The sequence below is a fragment of the Anser brachyrhynchus genome, assembly GCF_964034855.1.
Source record: "Anser brachyrhynchus genome assembly, chromosome: 14".
NCBI classification, from domain to species: Eukaryota; Metazoa; Chordata; class Aves; order Anseriformes; family Anatidae; genus Anser; species Anser brachyrhynchus.
This window is the reverse complement of record NC_137709.1, coordinates 5,404,476-5,423,032: the sequence shown is the minus strand read 5'-3', so window position 1 is coordinate 5,423,032 and position 18,557 is coordinate 5,404,476. Positions and strand designations below refer to the sequence as shown.

The window sequence follows — 18,557 nt, the reverse complement described above, 5'->3', positions numbered from 1 at the left end:
TTAGTTTATTTTAGACTGATATGTTTGCCAATTAAACACCTGTAGCGCCCTATTTTGTTAACTGAGGATGAGTGAAGAGGCAACACCTACACTTTCTGAGTTCACTTAGTATCTCTGAATCTGCTTTGGTTTTCTACTTTGCTGTAAGGTTGCTGACAGGGTAAGTCAGTATTCCTAGCAGGATGGTAAATGCGAGCTCCAGGAACGCGCTGTGTGATCACATGTGCTCTGAGTAAAGGCGGGTAATTGGAGTTACTCATCTTTTACTGTAAGAGTAGGTGGAGATGTAGGAAGAGTAAGGAGAGAGGCAGAAGTGATTTCATCTGCCTCAGCACTGTGGTCACAGAGAAAATATTTTGTTACTGATTTTGCCAAGTGTTGGTCCGTCTGCCTTTCTCCTTGGCACTCTCCTCTCCTGCAAGCCCTCTGATTCCTCTTGCTTCCAGCCTGGGCTGCGTGTTGGGAACTTCACTTCCCTGCAGCTCCCGGTACTTCCCGGCTCCATCACTTCACCCTTGAGACACAGGAGGCCTGGGGCTTGTCTGTGGGACAGAGGACAGGAGCTTCTCTCAAAGGAGCCTGCTAAGCCTTCGCCATCCATCCACCACCAGTTCATAGTGTCTTCACATCCTCTGAGCAGAAATCACATGGGCTTGAGTCATCTCTGAGTAGACTTCAGTCAGTGCCTCTTTAGGCAATCAAATAGTATGATCTGTTCCACTTTAACACCCTAGCCTACATCATGCCACCTACGGTTCAGAAAGATCAGGATCTGGCATGATACCTGTACTGTAACGCACGATGTCATAGCAGGTGTTGGCAGCTTAGAACCCATACATTATCATTCTTTCCCTTTCATTACATTTATTTTTTATTTTTATTTTTATTTTTATTTTTTTACTCAGGGAAACAAAAAATGACTTTTTTATTATGAGTCTCCCAGTCATTAATGGACTGGCTTGGCTCCATCTCACTGGAGTTTGTTGGCCTAAAAATACCAGCTCTGTTCGAGGAGGAGGAGAAAAGCCTTATGCTAAATGCACCACTTCTTTTTCAAGCAAGGGACATGCTCGGGCAATGCTGCCATTTTCAGAACCGGGGTACCTGGAAGAAAAATCACTCCAGTGGGAAATGGATTAATTCTGAGAGTTACATGGTTCACACAGAAATAGGACTTGACTTTCTCAAAGCAGTGAAGATAGACATAAATTCCCCCTGACTTTGGTTAGTCACTGCTAGATTGCATAAAAACATTAAAAGGTGCAAAGGGAAAAAAAAAAAAGGGTTTCTTAATATGAACCTTGGTGACAGTCTTCAGGGTAGCACTTGCAGAATGCAAAGCCAAAAATTAGTGTTCAGGTCCATCAGCGTGGACGGCACCAGTACACGGAGTTTAGATCAGGTTTTGCTTTCCTTCAAGCGAGTCAAGCTTTAAGTTTAGCATTAAGTCTGCTTCTGCTGATAGAAGGCTCAGTTGCCAGTTTCCCATCCCACGTTAAAATACCAAATCCTCAGCCCACTGCCAAAGCCTCAGCTGTGTTTCTTTTTCTGATTAACGTGAAGATGCTCTTTATTTATCTGTTCCCTTTTTCTCTTTCAGAAGATCATTGTCAAGGAGACAAGTCAATGTTTTGTCGCATGGAAGTTCTCTCTCGGTACTGTTCAATTCCCGGTTACAATAAGCTCTGTTGCAAGTCCTGTAATATGTACAACAACGTAACCGAGGAAGGCAATGCGACCAAATCTAACATAAATAAGAATAATGTCATTGAGGAGGAATTCCTGACAACCCTCAGCCCTCTCACAGGAGTTTCCACCACACAGCCTGCCACCAGCCCTCCTCGTGTTTCCAAACCACACGTGCCTCCTTCCAATGCAACCGAAGAGCACCCAGAAATTAATGCGGTGGACGTTCCCTATAAAATCGATGGGCTGGATAACGAAGTGTCACAGCACAACATCATTACACGGAGGAGGATACCTTATGAAAGGACAAGGAATCAAAGAATCCAGGAGCTGATTGCTGAGAAAAGGAAAAAAGAGACTCTTAGAAAAACAAACTAAAATGGAAATATGGCACAAAAACATTTTTCTCTTATAGAGATGTTACCAACATCATAGGATTGCCCATGTCGTAGAGACTAAAAATGGGGAAAAATCAAAGTGGTGCTATGGCAGAGATGCCAAATTCTAAAGCCTACTATAAATGGAAACGACAGATTGTTTTGTAAGTGCTAATCTGAACACTTTGACAGCTAGGTTTTTCAGGGTACAGTAGAGTATTAGTGCAATATCATTACAGCATTTCACTGAATCCAAACAAACCTTAATACGTAAGCCAGGTTAGCAGGTTTTTTTGTTTATGGGCTCGTTTAAGTCTACTAAACCCATGTAATACTGCTTGGGAATAGTAATGGGAGTTAACACATGATGGAGGAAAATGGTCCCAAGACATTAAAGATCCCTTTAATACTGACAAGCAGGTGGTCAGCAATCCTGTGATGCTTCTGTGCATTGCGTAAAGCCAGGCACTAACTCAGCCCCCGGTTCAGGAAGGTACCTGAGGACGTGGCAGCCCCAGGTTAGCCGGCTTCAGGCGAGCTGCTCTCGTGGCTACAGCCAGGCATGTGCTCATGTAGCTTTCTTAACCGGGACTGCGTAAGAAAATATATAGAAAATTCTGTAGCCGTATATTTATGTGTAAATTAAAAACTGACAAGCAGTAGTTTACATATTTCCATAAACAGTTTTAAAGGATTCTCCCAAATGTTCGAATACGTGCAAGACATTTAGGATTAGGGTAGGTCCGGCCAACTTGGACTGACGACAGCCTAGTCTTTCTGTTTACAAGTATCCATTCATATAACGCAACAGCCTCAGTGATCTTCGTTGGTTGGTGCTTTTTTTGTGGTCTGATTTTTATTTCTACCCACATGCTGTTTAAGTTAAAGATGACTGGATTCTTGTTGCCTTTTCTTTGGTGCTTTGTTAGGAAAACTTTTTTTTTTCTCCCATAGGACAAGGTTATTTTGGAGGAAATCATATTTTTCTTCCTTTCCATAGGACAGCTTTATTGGCACAGACGTGAACAACTGTTCCCTGTGCCCCTACACCTACAGGTACACCCCTCCACACACACAGTACCAGGTCTGCTAGAAATGTGTAACCTGACAACCCTTTGAGTACTTCCTTTCCCCTCAGGGTCATCATGGTTTTCATCGGTCATTTCAAATTCCTGGTTGGAGATCAGAAGACAAATTCAAATCAGCTGTTTAATTTGGGGATTGTTCTGTCCTTGAGGTCTCAGGCAATGGGGAGGTCAGTAAGATACAGCCGTCAGCATCCAATGTCAGAATTATCTCTGCCATCCCAACAGAATGGCAGGTGAGTAAATCAGGCACTAAAGGCTTTATCCAGAGCCTGTGGAGAGCAGTAGAAAAGCTGCTGCTGGCTGAGGTATGGGTTTAGCAGGGCTGTGCTTGTACAGGGACTGTGGACGTAGGTGAGGAAATTGTCCTTTCTCCCCCCAGCCCTGGAAATTCTCCCAGGAGCGTGGCGCAGCGTGCTCTGTGGCCTTCCTTCTGCAGGCGGCATCTGAGCTGTTTTTCTCCTGTCTTCTGGCTTGGACTCTTTCATTTCTTTCCTCTTTGCTGGTCAACTTTCTGCAGAGCCCAGGACTTCCCTGAAATCCTCCTCTTGCCACTCGGGAGGTCTGCTTCAGATTTTCCAGTCCGAGAGGAAGATCTCATCCTCCGGCTATCACATTAGCTGGAGCTGTTTGGAGTTTGAAGCAGAGCCAACTAGAAGCCTGTACATAGTCACAGGGACACTGGGCATGTGCCAAATTTCCAGCGACGGGTAAGCTCTCCCGTGGCCTGGCTGCTGTCAAAAAAGCTTCAAAAATACTGTAAAGTGAAAACCACAAATGGCTTCCTGCGACCCCACCGGGGCGGCCCTCCTGCCCTGCACACCACGGCTGAGCAGGATGCCCAATTTCCTCTTCAAAATGTGACAAAACAACAAACCGTGCAGCTGCTCCTGCTGGAAAGGGCCAAGAGCTTGCAGGAAAATCAGTCTTTGCAGCGCTGAAATGGCCTGAACTGTCACCAGAAACGTTTGAAGGACAAGAGTCTGGTTTAAGAAGAGGGCCTGACGGAGGTAGTAGCCGAGGCAGAGAAGGAAGGTTTTCAGCTGGCGTGACAGCATCAGGAGTCCCTTCTTGGACTGTGGTGGTACGTTCGGGTGAGTGAGTGGGAGCCGCTCAGATGGCGTAGGGATGGGAGCGAAGGCCGGGAAGTACAACAGGACGGATAAAAGCCCAGAGCACCAGCAAACATCTCCTGGGCCAAGCAGACGTGGCTGCAGCTGTGACGGCAGCAGCCAGCCAAGCTGCAGGGGGGAGCAGCCGCCCCCGGCCTCTCCGAGCTGGCTTGGTTTCCATGCCAGTGCTGCAGCAAGCTGCTCCAGCGGCCCCCAGGAAGATGCTGCCGACAGAGAGAGCAAGTTTCTGTAACAGTGTAGGGTCAGGTCACATCGGTGTAAAACAGCAATGTAGTAATAATGTGCACTGAAGGGGAAAAAAAACCACCGTGCTATTTATAAGTAAGGAAGACGTGTCTAAAACAACATTGTTCCAGCAGCTGTGCCACCGGAGGAGCAAGCTGTAGTTGGGCTCACAGCCTGTAGTCATAGTGAGTATTTCTTGCTTTTCATATTTCGTTTACACAGACGTGGTCAGTGTAGAACTCATCTCTTCCCCTTCAAGTTGTTATCCTGTTTTTAGATCTGTGAACAATAAAAAAAAAGAAAAGGAAAAAAAAAAAGCCAAGCTTTGTCATAGCCTAGAAGTATTTTCCAAGCATATGAGAAACTTAGGAAAAAGCCCCGCCAAACCCAAGGACAGAGAGGGGCTGGGGCTTGGAGTTACACAGGTGGTGAGGTAGAAGTTTGCTCCCTGGTTGGTACCTGTTTTACTCTCTGGGACTTCGTGGAGACCCATATCTCTGGCCTGCAGAAGCCTGAGGTAACACATCTGATGGCTTCTGGTCTTCCTTAGCATCAGGAACAGGCTTAGACAACCAGGCAATGTGAAGAAATGCCACATGAGGAGGTGCCCACAGCTCAAACGCCATCTCACAAATGCCTCTTCTCTCCACAGAGCTTTTAAGTTGCATCCCAGTAGCGAGTGGGGCAGGATTTTTTTTTTGGTGTGGCTTCAAGTGACCTTTCTGCACACAGCACAAGCAAAGGCCCGTTCCGGTGCAGTGACCAAATCTTCAAAGGGGATTCGGCGGTTCTGTGCTGAGCATTTCCAGCTGTGTCCCCCAGTGAGCAGGGCTGGGCAAGGTCAGCACCACCACGCGAGGGCTGATGCTCAGGGGTTCGCTCTCGCGCGGCGCAGACACCCTGGCTGGACTTGCAAAGCTGGTTCAAAGTGCAGAAACTTGACCGCTTTGCTTTTTCTCCAGAGTGAGTCAGTTCTCAATCAAACAGACCAACAGCATTTTTCCAGATAAGGTGGAAATTTCTGCTGTGTTCTGGATCTGGTGTGGTGCTACGCTACATCTGGTGCTCATTAGGGACCTGATGCAATGCCTGGTGACATCTGCATTTAGGAAGGGCTTGCTCCTTTTTCAGTCTCACCTTTTTAGGGGTTTAATTTGATTTATTTCTTGCTATTTTTACTTCTACTGAATGTTTTTCTTGCTGCTGTTTGGGGAACACTGAAATGACATTTGAAGGAGCAGCTTCAGTCTAGATTGCCCAGACACAGACTGGCCCATCTCCTTCTGGAGCAGGGGCACCAGCTGCCTTCTCTGTACAGTCTAGCTGCATGAGGAAAAAAAGTCTCCATACCAGGAAAGGTGCCTTCTTTTCAAGCTGACGTGCGTATCTCAGAAGATGTTTTTTCAGCAAGTGCCTTTGATGGTGGTTTCCTAAGAACATACACCACACCTGTACTGGAAAACAGAGAGCAGAGCTCTGTCCATAAAGAAAAAGCAGCACAGGGCACTAGGTTGGGTAAGCAGATGCTTGTTCCTTGTTACCTGGTGGAAATTTTGGTCATTTATTGGTTGGTTGAACTTTGACAGCTCTATCCTTTTTTCTACAGGGCTGTAATTGGGCAAGAGCATCATCAGCGTATGTCTCCTTTAACCATTTTGCTGTTGCCCAAGTACTGCATTTTGAGACATAATGCGCGGAATAGTAATTTAATTTAACTTAATCCCCAGAAACTAAAGAGAGCAGATTTAGAAGTAAGCTGGTTTATGTTCCTGCAGAGGCTGTCTCAGAGCTCTGAGAGCTAAAACAAATGTACTCCCATTAAGCAATGCGTTTTGTGATGTCTGTTCATCAAACCATACAAATACACAGCTCTCTTATTTTTTCTGTTTGTCTGAGCTTAAAACACAAGTGTCAGCCCCTCACCAAAAAAAAAAAAAAAAGATTTAAAAAAAAGATCTCAAACCAATTTATGTTCCTTTGGTTCCAATCGACTGCCATTTTTCCACCAACATGCCTTTAAAAATTTCTGTAATCTATTATGAATGCATCACTTTTTATATTCATATATCCATTCAGTATTTAGAACCTCACAACATCTCCATAGAATGCTTTCAGATATTTTGAGAATTTTATAAATGGTGCTTTACCAGTACTCAAAGGGTTTTATGTTTTATTTTAGTACGTAATGTATTTAATGTCTTATTTACTCACCTACAATGCACAGTATTAGCTATGTTCATCTGAATATCTATATGCAACTTCCATTCACTTACATATGCCTTAACAGAAATTGCAATAAATAGCCATTTCTTGTATATTAAAAATGTATATACAAATTAGAATCTTTAATTTTATAATTTATTAAATTCGAATGTCTGTGTCCTTTTGCAAAGTGTTTGACTTTTCCCTGTGCTTTTTTTTTCACTGAAGTAACACTGTGCAAAGATGCTGGGGAAGGAGAAACTGGCATCTTTAAACTCAAAGCCAATTCAATTTTTAAAACTTTATCTTAATGGATTGGGATTGGGATTGGGAGTGGGATATACTTCCTGCCAAAGTTCTATTTCGTTGTTACAAAACCAAATTTACCTAAGCCTGCTTGAGACTCTCATGTTTTACATCCTGCTGAAACCCATTCTGTCCATGTATCATCTTAAATGCTCAGCTACTTGGGCTTCCATTGGGGACTGATGACCAAATTTTGCTTTGCAAGTCCTATTGATAAAATAATTGCTCCTTTCCATGAAATTCTTTTGCATACATTTTCATGCCATATTCTGCAAGCTCATAGCCAGCTTCCCTTTAAAGCATAATTGAATTTCTTCCACCTAATTGAATTTTGTTGCTTGAGGATTTGAAAGTTCCCCGCTTGCCTTGATTATTCAGTTAGCACCATGCCGTGCATTGAAGTCCGACATGTTCTTTAATCAGGTAACAGGCCACCTCAGCATTTTCAATTCAGAAAAAAAAGCATTAATCTATTGAAATGCCATGGTAAAACGGACCAGACAAAACACGGGTTTCATTTCATGTGACAATTTGCATAGTATCTAATTTACAGCTGCGACAAGGGCTGTATTTAATTGGCTCTTGGTTTCCCTCAAAGTCTTTATGCAGCTGGGGTTATTGAGTCACCAACCCAAGGGCCAGAGGAAAAGCAGCCTCTGGTCCCAGAGGGCAGGGAACAGGGCTCGCCGTGCCTGCAGCCGGCTGGCAGAGGAGGAGAGGGGCTGCTCTGGTACCAGAAACTGCCTCACATCTGTACCCCAGGCAAAAAAAAGCACACAGTGGGTTTCAAACACCCCTCCCTCCCCCAGTCTTAGTGTCTGAAATGCCTGAAGAAGGAGGCTACAGGAAGGCAGGTCTTCCTGTCCTGGCCTGCGTTAACATTTGAGCCCCTTTGTGCCAGCTCCGCAGGCGTGGACCCACCAGCATTTTCCAGCAGCAGCCTGGGGGCTGCTCTGACCCCCTTTCTCCAGCCCAGGGGCATGGGGGCGATGCCAAAGGCCTCCTTATCTTGCAGCATTGTTTTCCTTTGCTCCCCTTTCTGTCACATTTGCTGCTGCAGCCAGGCACAGTACCCAGGGCCCAGCTGGGGCCTCTAGGCCCGAACCAATCCTGGGCTATCAAAATGTTTTCAGAAGCAGCTTAGGGAACAGCAATGGAGTGTTTGGCTCAGGAGAAGGCATTATGCTCATGTCCCTAAAATGGAGTAGGCCAGTTCTGGTCTTATCACAGATAACAAAGTCTAGCACTGCAAGGAATTCAGAAGCACAACGGGTTAAACAGCACCGAATAAATCACGAGCTGGGATTTAGTCACCCAGCTCAGAGCAGGATGTGCATTAAAGCAGAAAGCTCGCTGGCAGTGGAAGGAGAAGAAACATTACCCTAAAAGAGAGATGCTGAGGGGAAAATTCTCTGTCTTGTTTGCACAGGCAATGTCCGTACAGAATCCTGCTCTCACAGCATGCACAAATACCAAATGCTGGTGCGTTGCTTGTTCCTGAACACAAAGCCATGTCTGGCTCCACAAATCCACACAAAAGCAAACCCACCACGTGTGATAAATTGCTTTATGGTGTGTGCATACGCCCGTCTTCCTCACATGCAAGGGGCTCGCTGGCTCGTGCCCAGCAGGCAGAGATGCTGCAGGGCTGCCTGGAGGGCAGCGGGGGGAGCAAAGACAGGAGGGGTGGGCTAGGGATGGAGTTGCCCAGCAGAGAACCCCCAAATCTGCTTGCAGACCCACTAACACCAGGCTGTGGGCAGAGCAAGGAGTCCGTGACGATAAACCAGAGCCTGCCTGAGTAAATATTTGTGTCTTGGAAGGACGCGCCACTTGGTGGTGCAGAAGTGAGCAGGGACTTGGGGAATCCCACAGCTGGCTCCACTGAGAGCTCTCAGGGGGACCAAAAAAAAAATGGCAAAAAAAAAAGCAGGAAAGTAGATACTCAGGTTGTTCTCAATTACACCAGGTAGAAGAGAGCTCCTTCAAAGTGCTGTGGCACTCTGACTGCTGTCACACAGTGCCCAGGGTCAGCTCAGGCTTTGCTCTGCTCTTAGGGGTCAAAGAACGGCGCAGAGCCCTTCTGGGGGCTGAATGTCCTCGCTCCCCACCACCACCCTGCCACAATCTCTCTTCATGAGCAGCTTTTCAAACCGAGCAGGGGACCGAAGTGACAGAGGCACTGAACCACATCAGTGCACACACATTCTTAAAAACTCATTTCAGCGAGCAGGAAACCAGTGGGGTCTTCAGAGCAGAGGGAACCAAACCCTGCTTGCTTGGAGCTGAGGGCTCACCCCCTCTTGCACAGCACATACGTACGCTGACCTTCGTTCATTTGGGTTCTTTTTCAGAAAGAGGAGAGGTGGGTCAGTAGCTTGGCAAGTTCAGACCCTTTTCCTCCACCAGCAATGCCATATGGAGTTTAGAAAGGAGCTAGGCAAGTAAAGTTCAATTCTTTAAAAGCCTGGCCGGCAAGAACCAACTCGTTTGCTGCAAGAGGTGACACGATTCGCATGGCTCACTGCTTTGCTTGGTCCAGCTCTCACAACGCTGCCGGGGAGTTAGGTCAGCCACTAACTCGGGGCTGGCTTCTTTCAGCTGTGTAAAGACAGACAGGACAGGGTGAGTGGTGAAACGGAAAAAATCCCGCCCCCGTCTGTAACAACAGCGGTGAAAAGCACGGGCGAGGAATCGGGCAAGGAATCTCTGCTCCTGCGCAGAGCCCCCTGGGCAGGTACCGTGACCTGCGGGCAGCCTCGGCCCTGCCATCATCCCTGGCCACCCTGCTGGTTTCAGCTGGAGGCTGGGTGTGCGTTTCTAAAATCTGAAATGAGGTACGGCAAAATATCCTCATACAAAGACACAATGTGACCTTCCGCAGAACTGTAATACCATAAATAAAAATTATTTATATTTTATCAACGAAATACCCTGGGCTGGATTTCCAGAGGAAGCGGCCAGCGAGCAGCCCCCAAGGTTTGCACATTCGGAGATGCCAAAGTAGCTTAACAAAGTCAGTCACTATATCCTGGTGTCCTCACCGGCACCGAGCTCCAGCACCACGGGCAGCTGGCGCCTGATGAGAGCCGGGCTGGCAAACCCATGAAACTGGCACCTCCTCGAAATGTGCTGCAAAGGCTCCCTGGAGTCATTTTCCAAGCTGAACTGAAATCCCAGGGAAGCACCTACATTGCTCCGAGCTTTTTCTAAGCCTCCCAAAAGGACTGAGCCCATGTTTCCAGGCGGGTGGAGAGCTCAGCCCCTGCAAACAAGCCTTGTGCTAAATGGCGAGGGGCTGAGATACCAAGTCTGTGCTGCAACCAGTTCCTTGCTTGAAAAAGAGAAAGAAATAATTTCCAGAAAGCCTGTGTGCATCAATTACGGTGTTTGCACAAGCAGCTGCCCCTGGTTACTGTGTGAGCTGCCGTCAAGGCAACAACCGTGGGTGCGACATTTCTAACCTGGCTCCGTCGAGTTAATACAAAAACAGCCCATTAACGTTTCATGGGAATATCTTTGCTGCATACCCTAGCTTGCTGCAATGCGTGGGAGGTCAACGGGCTGTGGGATATAATTAGAGAACAGAAATCATCCGGAATCTGGCACAAATCAGGTCAAACTCCTTTCCTTTCTTGAAATTTCAATGTCAAAGATGCAAGAAAGCAGCAGCTCTCTGCGCCATGGCTTTCAAGTGCTCGGGATTGCTCCTTTCCTGATAATCTGACAAGGTTTCAGTGAAGAGCAGGGGCTGAGGGGTGCCCAGCAGCATCACTGAGCACCACGAGCCTCCTGCCCACACACGGACTTCAGTTTGCCACGCCAGGCCGGAGGGGCTTCTACTCTTTTACCTTTTCTGTACAGATTCATAGCCTAGGAAAACATAGGGTGTTTTTTTCCCACCCAAATAAATATTCCTTGCCATCATCCAAAGCAAAAGTTATTTTTGAAGGAGCTTTGGCAATGCTGGAGCCCCGCAGGTGGAGGCCGGGTTAGCCAGGCAGCGCCGTGGTGGCTGCAGAGCCGCGCTTTGGCATTGCAAATGCTCTTCCTGAGCACACCCAAGATGGGAACTGATATTTTCTATCCATTCAGGGCTCCCAAAGATGAACTGTTTTGTTTATCCAAACACCAACAAGCTTCAAAAACGCCTGAAGGAGACTTGCCTGTTCCACCTGTGCAGCTCCCATGGCTGAACTGCTTTAAGGCAGGTTTTCCCCAGACTGGAAGTGTTTGAAAAGAGCTCACAAGCAGAGCACCAAACAAGAAGTAACACCCCGACATTTAGATCTCAGACACTCAACCAAACCTTGCAGAACTCACAACTCCTGTTTTCCCTGGCAGCTTGGGCACCGCTGCAGTTGCTGTTTTCTTTTGCCATTAATCCCATTTGGTTACGGTTTTCGTGCACTCAGGAATGCTGATTCACTGCGCTCACTCGGGGGAGGCTGCAGGAGATGGGGATGGTTTAACCAGAGCCGCCCCAGAAATGCTGGGAAGAAACCTACGGCAGTTTGGTGAAGAGAAAAACAAGTGTTCAAAGGTGCATCCTTTCTTTTTTTTTTTCTTCTTTTTTTTTAATTAAAAATCTGAGCAACCACTTGAAGAAAGAGAAAACAGAACGACTGTGGTTGAGGTAACAGAAGTAAGGCATTGCTGTAAATTATACGTGGATGGTAGTAGCTACTCTTTAATCTCTATCTGGTGTTTTTGATATCACCAAGAAAATACAAAAGATGAGGGAGAACAAATCATTTATATGGGGGTTATCTGAGTTATTGCAGCAGCAGGGACTTGTAAAAATGTGATTTTCCTACAGTAACATCAGACAGCTGAAGAAACTCTTTTCAATAGATGAAAGGGATTTTTATTGCAAAACTGTATTTTTAGCCTGGTTTCATAAGGAAAGATGCCTTACCTAACCCTGTTGTTTGAGGATCCTGATCTCTTTCAAGGCTCTCGGGCTGCTCCTTGGAGAAATCTAAGGGAAAGGAGAACTCTAAGCTGCGAGTTGTTGCTAAAGCATAAGCCCTGCTGATCATTGCTGTTAGCATATTTAGTGCATGAAGGCTGAGGGTCATTTAATCTAACTTAACATCAACAACTAGCTGCGTGCCAGCCGGAATCCCAGCAAACACCTTCAGCTTGCACACCTTTTAAACACCGGGCAGCGGATAGCTCCAGGGAGCAGGTAATCTCCGGTTTGAGCCACACCTGAATGGATGCCTGAGTCCTTTGAGCTGCTTACTTCTCTCCACCAGAGCGAAAGAAAGAACCTGGATGATGAGTGTAGACTTGGGCCACCAAATCAGCTGCCAAAGCTGATCCAGCCCGAGTGACAGTAACACTGAGAATATTTGCACTAAAACTAAAGCAGGGATTTTCAGTTTAGGATATCTGCTTTTTTCTCTGCCCCTCCCAGCAGCTCAGGACGTGTGGTGTGGGGAGGTTAGGGGACACAGGGACATCGTGCAGCGCGGCTGTTCCCTGGTCCTTGACAGCAGGAACCGAGGGCAGCATTTGGAAATAACAGCAGAAGGAAGATTCTGCTGCAAAACTGCAGTTCACCTCCCCACCCACCGTGCAGGGGAGGCTACAAGCAGGATGCTGGGGTTACACCAGAACTGCAATCAATTCACAGCGTGCTAATAAGCCTGAAAACAAAGGAAACCCCTTGCTGCCTGGAGACCGCTGGCCCTGGAGGTCAGACTTTGCCTGCCCTCCTTGCAGAGTGATTTTCTGCAGTGCGTTTGTGTGGTCTCCCTCGGCACAGGGCTGGTGGATGCCGCAGGGCGAGGGGGCTGGGGAAGGCACGGGGATGGAGGGGAGCAGCAGCAGCGCTGGTGAAAGCCACCCCCAGACCCGAGCTGGGAGGCACGAAGCCACCCAGGAGAGAAATCGGACAACCTAAGGGCCGCACCCTGCACGCAGCAGCGAAATGCATCCGAGCCACCGCACCGCTGCTCGCACACCCAGCTCGGTGCACGGAGCCTCCCCTGGCCGACCACCCAGCACAGCCCTGCAGCAGCAGGGCTCTGACCCGGGCTGGGCTCATCCTGCCCGGCCGAGGCTGGTTTGCGGCTCGGCTGCGTTTATCACACCGGGGCTCCAGCGGGGAAGGGCTCCGGCTGTCTATATTTAGCACCAACAACAAAACAGGCAGCCGAGTCAGCTGACTGGGCGCAGCGAGCACGGTTGAGTTGTAGACAGCACGTATCCTGCAAGGAAAACAGGGCGAGAAAGAGCAGGGGACGGAGCTGGGGCTCGGGGGAGCTGGAAGGTGCCGAACACCCGCAGAGGCTGCGGCTCAGGTAAGGGCAAGGCGCTGGCGCACGGAGCTTTCTCCTCGGCATGGCTGGAGGGGAACCCGGGTGGTCACAGGCACTGAAACGCTGGGGAGGAGCAGGGAGGGGAGGGCTGGGGGGGTGCCAGGGCTGCTGGGGCCAGCAGGATGGTGGGTGACTGCAGGTGACAAGGTGACCTCCTCACGGCGTGGCCGTGGTGGCAGCAGCGGGGATGCGGCCGGGCTGGAACCCATCCATCCCAGCAGAAGAGCGATGTAAGTAGGTAACAGTTTCCTTCGGGAGGAAGGAGGCGTTGGCAGGGCTCAGTTAATGATCCGTGTGGTGCTGAGCCCCCGGCGACCCCCTGCCTGTCCCTGGAGCCCCCCGCTGCCCTGGGCTGCAGGCCTGGTGCTGTGACTGCTCGGTGCCGGGCTGGGAGGGAGGGGAGAAACCTTTCCCTTGGAGCTTGCAGAGATAAGAAAGAAGCAGGTAAAGACTAAAGAAAGGGAAATAAAAAGGCCATGAGGTTTAAAACGAGCCCCTAAATTCAGCAAAGCCCACCTCGGCTGACATTGCAGTCGCACCTGAAGTGAGAGCCAGCAGCAGGATGGGCAGGGGTGGGCACGGGGCGCTGCGTGAGCCGCTCGCTTGCGTGCCCTACGGGAGCCGCAGCCTCGCGGAGGCTCAGCAAAGCCAGGCTTATTTCCAGCAATGACAAGCAAGGCACTAAAATAGCTAGCAGAGCACTTTTGGGCTTAATCACACAGCAAAGCTGGATTGTGTTGACAGGTTGTTCATATACAAATTCCACTGGGGATGGGGGGAATAGGAAAAAAAAAAAAAAAAAAAAAGGATCCAGGCAATGTTGTCATTTCTGCCAGAACGTGAGATAAACAAAGCACATGAAAGAGTGTTTTGATATAAAAAAAATAATCCCTATAGTAAGCAAACACTGCAACGTGAAATATTTGTAAAAAAGGGTGTACCTGACCAGTGGGAGCAGTCTGATGGAAAGCCAGCCTAAAAAGAGATGAGGATAACAACTTGCATATAAAGAACTTGAATCTATATAAGCATTCAGGTAAGGCTCTACCAATCCATACCTAAATTTATAAACCCCTGGTAGAGATGAAAGTGAATGTTTGTACATCATCACCTCCACCTTACTGTAGTCTTACAGCAGAGATCAGCTTTAATGTCACATCCTTCACGTGACGCTCCCCATGGCAGGAGGTCAGCTCCTCTCCTTTTGGGATCAGCTCTTGCCAGGCCAGACCGAATGTGGAATCCGGGCCCTGCTACAGCGAGCAGGCAGCGGAGGATGAGGGAGAGGAGTTTGTCCCTTGCTGGTACAGCCTGGGTGGTGCACAAGCACTGCGCTGCTTCAGCTGCTAACTGCACGCACGAGTTCAGAAGGGAACACAGTTACTGACCTCCATGAGTCTCTTTAATGAACCTTTTACCTTCTACTGCACTTAACCATTTGGCTTCTTTTGTGTATATGGGCTTCCCTGGAAGCCATAGGTATAAAAATCCTGCCACCAGATTTTTAGAATGAAGTGTCTGTAAACACCACTCTTGGCCAGAAGAAAATATTGGGTGGATCCAGTAGCACAGATTTCACAGAAACAGCCCCAGGATTTCTTTACCATGGCTGGCTGTCCCGTGCTGACCGTGTCTCGTCTGTTCCTTGCAGCCATGGCACCCCGGATAAGGCTCAGTGTTGCAAAACCTCTCCCAACCATATGTGAAACCCATGAGGAAGCAATGGAAGATTTAACCAGCAACCCGAAACACACTGGAAGCACTTCAACCAACCCAGATTCATATTCCAGCGATGATTACATTCAATCTATCTGCCACCTTGCCAGACCCACCTTCCCGGGCCTTCCTGTAAGCAGCCATAAAGTTCAGAACAGAAAGATTCTGCAGAGCCTTGAAGCCACGTCATGGTCCCCATCCCTGCCAGAAACGTCAGCGTGTAAATTGACCAGTTTCATCTCAAATGTGGTGCCACTGGGAAAAGTCACACCTGCTCCTGATGATGCAGAAACCGACTTCTGGTCCAGAGAGGACCCCCTGGCACAGATCTACACGGGTGCGGGAAAGCTCTGTTCCTCCAAGGGTTCTTGGAGTAAAAGCTCCAGCACTGGCTACTCACAGTGCAACTCTTCCAGCTGCACGGACACCCCACATGGTGACCTTCATCCCCCAGCCATGAAAGGAGAACCTGAAGGGAACCCAAACTTCCCACGGGTGTTCAGTTTTCCAAGGCTTCCCTCTCCAAGGCCGGTGCAGAAAGAAACGCTGTGCTCAGAGATGAGGTATCTCAGAAGGGATGAGGGAGTGGTTTTAAGCAGTAATCACAGTCAGAAAGAAGGTGGTACCGTGTTCATTAACAGTGAAAAGCTATTGCCATGCTCAGCCAGAGGGAAGCTGCTAGGAAACCGAGTTTTGCGGTGCTCTGTAAGGAAGCAGAGTAGTTCGTTCAATACAGCAGGTGCTGATGAAAAAGAAGAGAGAGAAATTTCTTCCAGTGACAAAAATGCAATGGGTGATGTCCCCAGTAAACAGAGATACTCCGAGTGCTTCCAGGCAGCTAAAAAAGCCGTGATCCATAACTGGATTTCAGAGCACAGATGCATCTGGAAAGAAGCAAAGATAAAGGCTTGTTTGCTTCCAGCCATTGCTGAAGTGTGAAAAAGTATCTGTTCCGAATAATGTTGTTTGCAAGAAATAACCACCCCGTGCTCTAGAAGCTCTCCCTGGAGTCTTTACGTGGAATATATGGCTTGAACGTGCATGCAAGTCAGGCAGCCTTTTGTGATCCATCATATCCCTCATCGGTGGGCAAATGGACAATCCAGAGTCTTGTCTGCTGAGGAAATAGCAATTAATTCTCATTTTGAAAAGGCAACAGTTCACAAAGCATTGTCCCACACCTATTGCCTAGAACTACCCTGAGCAAGGAGAAAAGCTGAAGACAACACAAAAACCCATCTGTTTTGGAGAAGTAATCTGTGGGGACATCAAACTAGTGGTGTTTTACAGCAAATGCCAAGCAGCCAGATGTTTCTCACTCTTGGGTACAGTTATTCCAAAAGGAACATTGGGAACAATGCTTGGACAGTACTAAATATGCCCTCCTCACTGACATAAACATTTACCAAGAGACCCATCATAGATCACTGCGTCGACACCTGAACATCACTGGATAGGTCATCTGTTAGTGCATTCACATAAATAAATACTTTTAAAAGTTATAGGAAGTTATAGGAAGTCTTTGATAAGGATCTGTTAGAGAGCAACATGGAAAATCCTGAAACAGCTCGGGGGGGGGATTTTCCTCGTCCTCAGCCTTGCAAAAATATACTACCTTCACTCCATGATCTGCCCTCGTTGGGGATGAACTACAAGCCCTGGGTGAGCATTGTCCAGACAACACTTGCCTGGTGCTGCTGCTGTCCTGGACCTGGAGGGAATCGAGGTCCATCGTTCTGCATCGTGGTGGCCTCAGCGCTGCTGTGTCTGCACAGAGCCCAGGCATGTACAGAGCTGAGTGCCGAGAGAGCCATGTGTACGCATGAATCATTTCTGGGTTTCCTTACATGTGTGTGCTTCTGTAGTTTCCCCTGCCTGGCCATGCTAACCATGCTGACTTTCCCTTGCCTGGTGCTGTGAGAGTGAAACATGGAAAACCAGCATAAGTGCACAGGACAATCTGTTTGCTGATGATACCATTGCTACATGGGATGCCAGGAGAAAGAGCAACACTGCCATGTTGCTGTGGAGTCCTGGCACGGTGAGCACACAGCCGAGTCATCCCCTCACTACCACACTGAGACTTCTTCGTATACAAAAAAAAAGTCACTTGTCACCGCACTGTCCTGCAGCCAGAGCACCCACACAGGGGGCAGCAGCCTGTGTAGCTGGGTGAGAGACGTGGATGAGAAAACTGCAAAGCAATGCTAGGGTAATTATTACTGCTACTACCACGAATAAATCTTTTGGCACAGAGGAGAGCACAGGGACCAGGCTGCTTGTTCAACTGCAGCTAGGATGGGAAATACCACCACAAAGCTGCAATTATAAAAGTGCTCACAAGCGATTTCTAAAACACCCTGCAGTAGATTAAATCAGAAGGCAACTTCTGCTCAGTACCAATGTGAGTGTAAATATGCTCGAAGATCAAAAGGTGAGCATATTTGAACTTCTCATTCTCACATCTCTTACCTCAAATATTTTTATTCCTGTTGAAACTCATTAGCACTACGGAGCTGAACTGCTTCTCATCTTAGTTTTTGAGCTAACCACACAGCAAGAACAAAAGCGAAGGCGGCTCCAGCGTTTATGCAGGCTGACGGAGAGCTCGAGCTGATCGAGGCGTAGCACCGGCCCCAGCTTTACTCGCCCACTCTGCCTCCTCCTCCTCTCCCCTTCCCTCTCAGGCCCACGTCGGGGCGGAGGTGACGTTTGTCCTCATTGCCCTGTGGACATTCCAGTTTCTCTCCACGTGAATGTTTCTGACACTAATGCCTAGCAAGTCTTGTGCCAACTGCATGTATCACTACATTTTACTGAGAAAAACAAATAAAACCGTTACGTCAAGCAGCTGTCTCCATTCTTGCAGACCCACGAGTGATCATTCTCGGCACAGGGCCTCTCTGTGAGGTGCGGCCTTGTGGCTCCATGCATGGCTCACGGCATGGCCAGCCCCCAGGCCCTTTCCCCACACAGGCAATGCCTTACAAAGCCTTTCTGCCTGGTCAGAGTCAGGCCCAGGTGTTTGATTTGTACAAAACCTGCCATGCTGTGCATCAGCAGGGCTCCCCCAGGACAAGGCCGCAGCTACGACATTGGCCCTCACGGCAGAGCCGCAGCAGGGCACCACACGCAGCCCCTTCCAGAGCTGGTGGCCAGCTCCACGATTCCTCCTCAGCTGCCACATATTCCCGAAAATGCGCCAAATCTTCAAACCCATCACCTTTCCCAAAAGAGCCCCCTGGAAACCTAAAACCCACCTGCATTTCCTGGAGCAGGGACCGGAGCGCTGATGTGGTGTGTCCCAGTGACAGCCCAGCCACGAGCACACGACTCGGCTGCTGCCACCACTGCTGGCTCCATAAATTGGTTAATATGCAGAGCACTGGGACGCAGCTGCAGCCCAGGACACCCAGGAGAAGCACTCAGCCCCTCACAGAGCCATGGTCTCTCAGTCCGAGCTCCCAGTATGAGTGCAGCCACGGCTCCAGGCTTGCT

The 18,557-nt window shown here is 48.4% G+C and overlaps 2 protein-coding genes across 9 annotated transcripts in view; both read left to right on the top strand.

Annotated features, from left to right (window-relative positions):
* The window catches only part of ADAMTS2 (ADAM metallopeptidase with thrombospondin type 1 motif 2), a 179,939-nt gene extending 173,038 nt beyond the window's left edge, over positions 1-6,901 (top strand). For all 7 annotated transcript variants that reach the window (XM_080555685.1, XM_080555690.1, XM_080555686.1 and 4 more), the window contains one exon: positions 1,601-6,901. In XM_080555685.1, the coding sequence (XP_080411811.1) occupies positions 1,601-2,064 (464 nt within the window). In that variant the 3' untranslated portion in view covers positions 2,065-6,901. The remainder of the gene's footprint in view (positions 1-1,600) is intronic.
* A 5,637-nt stretch (positions 6,902-12,538) lies between these two features.
* Positions 12,539-17,906, top strand: LOC308177855 (uncharacterized protein). Of its 2 annotated transcripts, XM_080555684.1 has the most exons (3): positions 12,539-13,325; positions 14,278-14,379; positions 14,995-17,906. In XM_080555684.1, exon 3 carries the CDS (start codon positions 14,997-14,999, stop codon positions 15,996-15,998), a length of 1,002 nt encoding a protein of 333 aa, XP_080411810.1. In that variant the 5' UTR covers positions 12,539-13,325; positions 14,278-14,379; positions 14,995-14,996; the 3' UTR covers positions 15,999-17,906. The 2 variants fall into 2 exon arrangements, with proteins under 2 accessions (XP_080411810.1, XP_080411809.1); XM_080555683.1 differs by lacking the exon at positions 14,278-14,379 and having other exon boundaries at positions 12,556-13,325.
* Positions 17,907-18,557: the final 651 nt, after the last annotated feature.